This window comes from Chrysochloris asiatica, unplaced genomic scaffold, assembly GCF_000296735.1.
Source record: "Chrysochloris asiatica unplaced genomic scaffold, ChrAsi1.0 scaffold00041, whole genome shotgun sequence".
Classification (NCBI taxonomy): Eukaryota; Metazoa; Chordata; class Mammalia; order Afrosoricida; family Chrysochloridae; genus Chrysochloris; species Chrysochloris asiatica.
In genome coordinates, this window is record NW_006408559.1 from 15,686,949 (window position 1) to 15,697,143 (window position 10,195).

The 10,195-nt window shown below is 53.4% G+C and overlaps 1 protein-coding gene across 1 annotated transcript in view; it reads left to right on the forward strand.

The window, feature by feature from the left end:
• The window catches only part of LOC102813259, a 31,516-nt gene extending 23,756 nt beyond the window's left edge, over positions 1-7,760 (forward strand). Inside the window, exons 4-8 of the mRNA XM_006861269.1 lie at positions 3,162-3,204; positions 6,361-6,750; positions 7,138-7,155; positions 7,266-7,372; positions 7,638-7,760. Coding sequence (XP_006861331.1) covers positions 3,162-3,204; positions 6,361-6,750; positions 7,138-7,155; positions 7,266-7,372; positions 7,638-7,760 — 681 coding nt within the window. The remainder of the gene's footprint in view (positions 1-3,161; positions 3,205-6,360; positions 6,751-7,137; positions 7,156-7,265; positions 7,373-7,637) is intronic.
• The last annotated feature ends 2,435 nt before the right edge of the window (positions 7,761-10,195 follow it).

A 10,195-nucleotide genomic window follows, 5' to 3' on the forward strand; every position in this document is an offset into this window, starting at 1 on the left:
AGCCCTGATCTGACACACAGCTCAGAAACCCATAAACATTATGGTCCTCACAGAGCCGTGGGCCTTATTCTAGCCAAGGAGTCTCAGCCAAGCTCAAAACAGTCACATCTGGGACCATTTTATGTTCATTTGTTTTTGTTTTTAACACGGATTATAGAGCCAGTTCTTGATGCTCTGACTCCAAAATGCTTAGAGACTACTCAGAAAATCTGCATTTTTTATTTTTTTCACAAGCTTCCAAGTGACTTAGGACACACTGAGAAAATTCCGGAACCTAGAACAACCACGTTTTGTTTTGTTTCGTCTTGTTCAGTCAGTTCACAAGGAATAGTTCTGCCTGACTTCCCCCAGCTTTAGCGTCAGACACCTCAGGTCCCATTTCGGATGCCAGCCGGACTAGAAAAGAGGATGAGCACCAGAGGAGGGACCTGGACCCTAACACTGGATCCTACCCTTTGGACCTGGGCTGCATGGGCAGTGTAGACCATTTTGACATGTCCTCTCACTCTCAGAAGGAGCTCTTGTAGCTAGTAGTTACAAGTTGGGCTGTTAATCTCACGGCCATCTGTTTGGAACTCGCCGTGGTTTCTCAGGAGAAAGATGAGACTTTCTGCTCCTTACAGCCTCAGAAACCCTATACAGGCTCGCTGTGAGATGGAACCGACTCCACAGTACATAACCACCAACAACCTCACTTTCTGAGCCCTTTCTTTAGTTACCTGTGCTGCCCCATCCAAAAACCAGGTGGAAATGCTCGAGGAGACGTGGGCTGTTGGTGTCACTAGCTGGCCCCAGGGACCCACTCTTAGCAGGAGTGGATATGAATACACAAGGGCGCCCCTGGTGGAGGGAAAGAGAATAATTACCAACAACTTGAGGTTCTACTCTTTATGGCAGGGGTGTGTGTGCTGTGATTCAGTGACTGTTAGGAGGTAGCTCTCCACAGTCTCCACCCTCAAGCTCCATTTGACCAACCCGGGTCTCTGTCCACACCCAACCCTGAACACACCCACTGTAGATAGTCTGCCTCAGCTGGTCAAGCTTGTGGCTACTTCCCCAGGTCACTCTGACAAGAGATCACCTGGAGGTTTAGGTTCAGCTAGAGTCTGAGTTCCAGGAGTTGGGGGGAGTGACCCACAGCCTCCAGTGGGACAGAAGTAAAAAGGGGTGCTGCTTGTTGACAGGTTGTCCCCCATGTGACGACAGTGAAGGTGGGGTTACCATGAGAAAAGGCAGCCCCTCCGCAGTAAGCCCTGCAGACGCTCAGCTCTGAAGAGCTCTTGAGACCCCACCTCCCACAAAGCTGACCTTCATAAGAGAGGAGCTGGGGGGCGGGTTTATGGGAGGAGCCGTTTTTGTACAAAGTTGTAACATTGTGGGGACAGGGGGCACGGTGATTCAACCCTATGGAAGGCCTTTACAATAACCTCTGCCTGCCCCTCCCAGTTGTCTCCCGGGTCTCAGGCCCAGGGTGAGTGGGCAGGAGACTACCACCTCACCTGTCTACAGCGTAGACCAGGGGCCTCTGGGGAAGGAGGTAAGGCACAGTACTTCAAAGAACGTCTGGAGGCAATGGAGAAGGGCACAGAGACCCACCATTCCTACCCCACTGGGGCCCAGGTGGATCTGGGGAAGGTGCAGGAAGGATGGTCTGGGCAGCCACTAGGGAACTGGTGATCCTAATGGATGGAGTCAGAGGCCCAGGGGAACTAGCCCCTCTTCAGGCCACCTGTCCAGACCATGTCCCTCGATGACCCTCAGAGGGAGAACCCTTCAGGACAGAACCCAAGGACCTAGAACAAGATGGACTCCGTCCGCACTCCAGAGCCTCAAGACATCCAAAGACTTTCTTAGAAAATGCTCTTTCTTGGAAAATGCTCAAGGCCCTCAAAACCCTGGAGACACTGCCGAGTCTTGTGGGGTCTGCTTTCCTTCTTGGCCCCCAGCGCTGTGCGAACACTCAAGTCTTCTTCGGAGAAGGCACCCGACTCACAGTTACAGGTAAGGTTCCTGAGCTGGTCCCAGGTCTCCCCTGAATCTGTTTCAGAGAGGCACCATCCTGGTGTGTAACTACGATGCCACCTTTGGCCAGGGGACCAAGCTAACTGTCATCGGTAAGCTCTGGGGGAGGCAGCCTGAGGGTCACTCTGCTCCCTGTCCAAGTGCTATAAGGGTGAACCTAGACAGCGAGAGAGCTGGGCAGACCCCTGGCTATGGCCAGAGCTGAGATCGGAAAGGACACGGGGTGGTGAGAGAAGACCTGCCTTCTTACCTGGTTCTGTGTCCTCTCCCCTAGTCGCCTGAGCCCTGTCTGAAGCTGTTGGGGTTTTCTGAAGGGAAAGCACGAAGCCCACCATCCCCTGAGCCCCCAGGCGTGAGGGAGTAGGGATGTGTCAGGGTCCCTGGAGCTGAGGAACATGACTGTGGTTGGGCACAGACAGTGGGGTTTTGAAGTGGACCTGGGGGGCTGTGCTCTGGAAACACCGTCTATTTCGGGAACGGGACCCGGCTCAGTGTCATTGGTGAGTGGACTAGGACTGGTAGACCGAAAGCCCACCAGGGTCAGCAGGGACAGAAGTGCCTGGCTAGGTTCATGTTTACCAAGGAAGGTCTGAATTCCTATCTTGTACAGACGGGGACAGTGGGCTGGGTCCCCAGTTGTTTTGTGCTGAGCTGTCCATAATTGTCTCCTGAGGGCATCCAAGCAGTGCAAGGGGACCACAGAACTGCCGTCCTGTCCCCTCATCCAGAGTGGAGATGGACACGTGGAGATGGAGAGGTCTGGGGCTGACACACACCAAAGGTCAACCAGCTGCCACTCTCCGTCTCCCAGATTCAAATGTCTTCTTAGCCCAGGATGAGGTCAGGGGATGGGAGGTACAGGAGGGCGTTTTCTTGCCAAGCTTTAATGTTGTGCAACTAACGACAAGCTCGTTTTTGGCCTAGGAACCAAGCTCTCTGTTGTGGGTAAGTGATGCGCTTCTTTCAGGAGGCCCTGTGGCTAGGTTGGAGTCTTGGGAGAACTTGGAGAGGGTCAGGGACTGAGAACACGGCTGGGAGAGTTGGGTGTTTGGAGCAGACTCTGGTAGGCTCCCCGAGTGTGAACGGAGGCCTTGGCTGGGCTGGGTTTGCCGCAGGGCCCTGTGCTGTGTGGCAACCAGGGGCAGCAGTACTTTGGAGAGGGGACACGGATCTCCGTCCTTGGTAAGGAGGCTCAGGGAGGTGGTGTGGTCCTCAGAGCCAGATCTTGGCCTCTGGTGGGAGGGCATTGAGTGGCCATTCTTGCCCCTGTGGGGTCCCTGGGTGGTGGGAGTGAGTCCCCTCTCTGTCTCTCTTCACTGTGAGCAGTTTCTGCTTTCCTGGTCTGTATCCTCTTGAGCCTCTCCCTCTGTCCCTCGGTCCCTCTGTCCCCACTGTGTGCTCAGGCCGTCCTCTTGGTCCAGGTCCCTGTCTCTAATTCTTGGTCAGGCCCCTGGTGGGTTTTACCACAGCAGTCCTGGGCTGTGTCCAATAACTCTCCCCTCTTCTTCGGGCTGGGCACCAGGCTCACCGTGACAGGTTTGTGGCTCCCTCCTGCCTGGAGTGGTACAGGGGGGCACAATGGACAGTCCTGGAGGGGCATTAAGTCTAAAACTCTGTTCCTCCTGCTTTCCTGAGCTCCAGGTGCTGCCAAGTTGGCACCTCACTGGTCTTCAGGAGTGGGAGCTTCCCCAGCCCTCTCCTGCTGTCCCCAGACCCCGTCTCTTGTCTCTGTTTTTAGCTTGACTTTCTCTCTCCTGAGTCTTTCTGGTCTTCTGACTCTTACCCCAGATCCATGCTCTCAGCTCTTTCTGTGACTGCTCTTCTCCACACCTTACTCCTCCTGCTTCCTTCCTCTGCCTCTCCCAGTTTGGGGTGTCTGTGGGGAGCTTGCCATGGGCTGCTGTGTGGGTGTTATGACGGCAGGAGTCTATCACACTGCAGGGTGGCAGGTGGATCTGGGGCAACAGTAGATGGCAGGAAGAGAGGGAAGTCTGAGAACATTGCTGAAATGGAAAACCCACACCAGCTGAGCAGTGAACAGGCCACAAAGATGACCTGTTACCCAAACCTCTGGGCCCACGCTAGAGCGCTTTGGCGAGAGGCTGCTCAGGGGGTAATGAGTCCACCTTTGGCTCTAACCTGCCATCTTCATGCTGAAAGGAAATGGGAAGGTGGGCTGAAGGGACCAACAGGGTCTGAGAGACAGCCTTGGACCCTCCAGCTTTGTGCCGGGTGTAATAGAATGCATGCATCCTGGAAAGACAGGCGGCTCATGTAATTTGGGAGGGGGCTTCGCTGTCCCCAGATCTGTGGGACATGCACGATGGGGGTGACATCCACCTCTGGGGTGCTGAGTTGGATGGGTGGACTCATGTGAAACTCTTCGTGAGGGATAACTGTGAGTTGCCTCCGAGTCCATTCTGACCCCTGACCACCCCATGGATGCTGAGTAGAACTGCTGCAAGGGGTCTTCAATCCCCAGGTCTGTCTTCTGAGGAGACTCTGGGTGGGCTGCAACCACCAGCCTTCCAGCTGGTAGTGGACAGCATGTCCATCTGTGGCCCCGGAGACATTTCTGTGAGGCTGGGCACCTTTTGTGTTGCTTGTTTATCATCATTGGTCATGGCGCGCTCCTCTTCCCAGGCCTGGGTCTCCATTTCCCATAAAGTCATTTCCTATATTTGGCTACGATGGAGATGTCTGGGTTTGCCACATTCCTGTTCCAAAATTTCATTCCTGTGGCCCAAACAGAGCCAAGGGTGTGCGGAGTAAATGCTGGACAGACGGACATGGCTCCCTCCAGCTCCCCGCAGGTCTTCAAATGAAGACTTGCCACCCAGCAATTCCAGAACTTGTTCCTCTTCCATCTGCCAGGCTTGCAGAAGGCCCAGGCTGGGAAACGTGACCCTGGGAAGCAGCCCTGGGTCTAGGGTCTGTGCAGGAGGGCGGTGGGCTGGCTTGCTGGGTGGAAAGAGAGAGGTTCAGCCCCCGATCAGTGTCTTCTGAGGGTCACAGTCATCCTGGACGGGGTCCTCACACCCCATGTATCCCAGAGAGGGAGCAGAAGGGCACCATCAGATGGACAGTGGCCAGGGAAGCCGGGGTCCTGAGGACAGGAAGAGTGTGCAGAAGAAACATAGTTAGATACCGTGTTCATACTAAGATGGATAGCACCAAAATAGGTAAATGCAATGCTTCTTGGCAAAAGTCAAATGGGAATTAGCAAAGCAAGTATTTTTCCAAACTCCCGTTGTTAGTGGAGATTCCTGGGTCCAACTTATTATTCACATTCAGTCAGAGGGGTTTGAACAGAAACAGACGGGATCCCAATCTCCAGAGATTCAAGTGAGGCCCAGAGTGAAGCATGTGGCAGAGACATCCCAGATTCAGGAGATGGGGGAGGAATGGGTCGTGAGTCCCCTGGTGACTAAGAGAAGTGGACAGGAAAAGCAAGAACAGAAATCCCACACAGAGAGGACTTGCCGCTTGGTCACTGCTGGACCTGGTCCATGCCCCTTCCTCACATACATTCACCTGACACTCAATCACACAAACATGTGAGCACACACACATTCTAATAGATATAAGGACATGCTCACACATACACACACATACACAAACAACAGCCATGAGCTGCCCCAGACCCCCATGATTTGAGACAAAAGGAGGTCACCACCTGTTCAGAGTAGGAACTAAGAGCAGACAGGGGTTCTTGCGGGCAGAGGCAGGCATCGGGCACGTGGGGAGATGTAGAAGTGGACAGAGCGTGTCCATGAGGTATGTGAATAGGGCGCACAAGGACAGGGCAGCATCTGGGACAAAAGGAATTACTGCTCACCGCTGTGCTGATGTGTGACCCCCAACTACACTCCCCTTACCATAAACATACATACACGCAGACAGGAACACAGGAGCACATGTGCAGACAGACAACACATACTCACACCCACTTACACATGCACACATACACACACACAGACAGGGACACAATAACCACATCACACACATGCAGACACACAATACATGCTCACACCCACAGACACATGTACACACACATGCAGACACACAATACTTGCTCACACCCACATACACATGTATACATACACACACAGAGATAGGGACACAGGAACACATCACATACATGCAGACACATAATACATGCTCACACCCACATACACATGCACACATACACACACAGAAACAGGGACACAGGAACACATCACACACATGCAGACACATAATACATGCTCACATACACATGCACACATATACACACACAGTGTCAACTTGCCCCAGTCCCTCACCCCACTCTCTGACCAGCCCTGCCCCACTCCACAGAGGACCTGAACAAGGTGGAACCACCCAAGGTGACCGTGTTTGAGCCCTCGGAGGCAGAGGTCAACCGAACCCAGAAGGCCACGCTCGTGTGCCTGGCCACCGGTTTCTACCCCGACCACGTGGAGCTCAGCTGGTGGGTGAATGGCAAGGAGGCCCGCAGCGGGGTCAGCACGGACCCCAACCCCAAGTTGGAACATCCCAATGACCAGAACTCCAAGTACTGCCTGAGCAGCCGGCTGAGGGTGGCGGCCACCTTCTGGCACAACCCGCGCAACCACTTCCGCTGCCAGGTCCAGTTCTACGGGCTCTCGGAGGACGACGAGTGGACCCAGTCAGCCAGGGCCAAGCCCATCACCCAGAACGTCAGTGCGGAGGCCTGGGGCCGTGCAGGTGAGGGCATGGGGGCTCAGGGCACACTCAGGCTGACCAGCACGTGGAGGAGGGGATAGCCTAGTGTGGGAGTGCTGGGGGGACAGGAGGGTCAGGCTGACCAGTCCCTGAGGGGAAGGGTGTCAAGTGTGAACAGAGACTGAGTTTAGACAAAGGAGGGGCAGAGCTGACCTAGCACAGAGGACAGAGGGGATGGGTCAGTTTAGTGTTGGCGTGTTATGCCTCCACTGGCCTTTGTGTCCAGGGGTCACATGTGGTGTCCTGACCCTAAAGTCCCAGGACACTGTGGGGCTGCCCAGGAGGAGGAGTGGCCCCGTCTGGCCATCTGCAGGCTGACGGGCTGTCCTCCCCTAGAACCTGCCCTGCTCACCCTCTCTTCTCTTTCAGACTGTGGCCTCACTGCGGGTAAGTGAACCCCCATCTCCCATGTCTGGATGGTGCCTGGGGAGCATGGGGTACTGGGGTGGGATTGGGACCAGAGCCTCCTGCTCAGAGGCTGCCTTTGCCCCTCCCAGTGTCCTACCAACAGGGCATCCTGTCAGCCACTGTCCTGTACGAAGTCCTGCTGGGGAAAGCGGCCCTATACGCCGTGCTGGTCAGCACCCTTGTGCTGGTGACCATGGTAAGGGGGGAACAGGAGGTAAAAGAGGGGCCAAATCAAGGTTGGGAAATCTAGAGAGAATCCTCTGTGGGGTTACGGGGGCTGCTGGAGAGGGCCAGGGTCCTGAACTAAATGGATCTGTCAGCACTCCCAACATCCTCTCAAACCCCTCCTCTGCTGGTTCCTGTAACCCCAAAACTCCGCATCCTCAGGCCAAGAAGAAACACTCCTGAAGCCAGCCGTGTTGGGGACCCAACAGCTTCTGGCCCTTCTTCATGCTCAACAGTCTCCTCATCCCCCAACCGCAGCATTGGTCTTCACCTTCCTGTCAACCCCCTACCCACAAGTACAAACACACCGGACACTGATGGCCAAGACTCCCCTCATCAGGGGCCCGGAACCCCAATGACCAAACCAATAAATGTTGTCTGCTGGACTCTGCCTCCTAGTGTCTGATCTCTCCTTGGCAGCTTCCTGAAGCCCCCTCACCAACCTGCACATCGGGAGAGGAGCAGGGGTCTTCACAGAGCCCCTGACATCACTCCTCCTGCTCATGAGGTTCTCACAGTGTGAGAGGTGGTGATGGGCACTGAGGGGACTCATCAGGGCCCCCTGGAAAAGCCAGATGCCAGACACGAGTTTCCATCCCACTGAGCAGGGTCTCCGGCAGGTCTGGCAGCACACCTAGACAGTTTCCTAGCGAGGGGCAGACTAGGGAATACATTTTCAAGGGCAGCTGGGTCTCCTGGTGTGATGTTGCTGTTATTGTGTTAGGTGACCATATGCACAACAGAAAGAAGTACCACCTGGTCCTACACCAACCTCACAATTGCTGCTTCGCTTGAGCCAATGTTGCTGCCACTGTGCCAATCCATCTCAATGGAGGTCTTCTTCTTCTGCACTGACCCTCCACTGTACCGAGCATGATATCTGTGTCCAGGGACTGGTCCTTCCTGACATTGTTTCTGAAATATGACAGACAAATTCTGACAATCCTGGCTTGTAAGAACATTCTGGGGGTACTTCTCCCAACACAGATTTGTTTGTACTTCTGGCAGTCCATGGAACCTTGAAAATTTTTCTTCAACTCCATAATTTAAATGCATCGATTTTTCTGAAATCTTCCTAATTTATTGTCCAACTTTCTCAAACATATGAAGTTATTGAAAATACCATGGCTTGGGTCAGGTACACTTTAGTCCTCAAGCTGACATCTTTGCTCTTCAACACTTTAAAGAGGTCTTGTGCAGCAGATTTGCCAAATGCGATATGTGTGTTAGAGATGGGTTAAGCATCCTCTCTGGTGAATTGGACAGGTGCCACAAGGCCCCTCATGCTGAGAATCAACCCTATTTCTACAGTCCTCCATTGAATGGTGATTGTCCTCTGGAGACACGTAACTACCTCCACCCTCACCCCACATTGACTGCCACCTCAACTTACCTCATCTCCCTGGCAGCTTCTTTTCTGCCCCTTGAGCAGATATTCCCCCTCAGAAGACACCACACCTTCTTCCTGAGGAACACCTGCCTCTCCTGCTCTCCTCACCTTGGACATCCTCCTTCCAAGGAGCCTTCCCTACCTTTTGTGCTCCGTTCTTTTAATGTTGGACTGCACGTCTCCTCCACAACCCTCTTCACACATGTGGACCTGCCTGATACCCCCACCCAACCATAGGATCCTTGAAAACAGACTGCATGCCACCACACCATCCCCAAGGCATGCCATAGTAGGTTGCTTCAGTCCAATAAATTACCTTTAAATAAATGAGTGAAGCCATGAGTGAACCAAGAAGACCTGAGACCTCCTCAAAGTGGCCTCCTGCCCTTCCACTCACAGGACCTCATAGCCCAGTGCAGGGAGCTCATGCTTTCAAGTATATGCACACACACAGCCATTGAACATAGGGTACTGCAATGTGTATTCATTGACCTTCAAGAAGGCAAAGGTATCTAAGTCACAGTCCCTAAGAAGTTCACCCACTCATGGAGAAGACATGGACAGCTACAGCTGACAATGCCTTGTAGGTAGTCAGAATTCTGGAAGAGGCAAACTTGTAGAGTGAAAACAGCAGTGGTGGCCAGCGGCTCAAAAGGAGAGGGAAGGAATGGCATTTATAGGACAGTCGGTGGACACACAACACGACATGATGTGTGTGTCAAAATCCACATGGCTATCAATATAAACAGTGATCCCTGGTGTCAACTCTGGAGGTGGGTCAATACGAATGCAGCCATGTTGGGTCATCAGTCATCATGAATGAGCCACAGAAGACAAGATGTGACTTAACAGGAGAAGCCATGTAAGGAAATAAAGAGGCATATGGAAGCTGTCCATTCTACACAGCTGTTCTATAAATCTAAAAGTGCCCTTAGAAAAAATAAATCTATTAAACACACGTGCACAGTCAGAAACCAGGGAGAGTCCAAGGAGGTGACAAGCGCATCAAAGGTAGCCCTGGGCTCAGCCGTACAGCCAGGAGAAAGGACCTGCTATCCGAGGTGTGAATGAAGACCAGATCAGACACAGGAGTGGCAGGTGACCTCTGCTGAGTGTTCTCAAATTCCCAAAACTAGCAGGGGGCTGGGTGCATGGTAGGGGTCCATCAGATGTGGTGGAATGAATAGACTCATGTATGTGATGGGGGTTCCTAAAGCTTTCTGGAGGTTTGTCTTTGGCTGAAGGTCTCTGTGACCTGCTTTGCAGGTTTGCTGGGAAGCTACCCAGCCCCCTCGCTCCTCCCACCTGCCTCTTTATAAATGTCAGCTTTCATAGGGGCAAGGTGCATACCAGCAAGGGAGGAATCCCCTGACAGAGCTGGTCTCTTCCAGGTCTTCAGGAGGG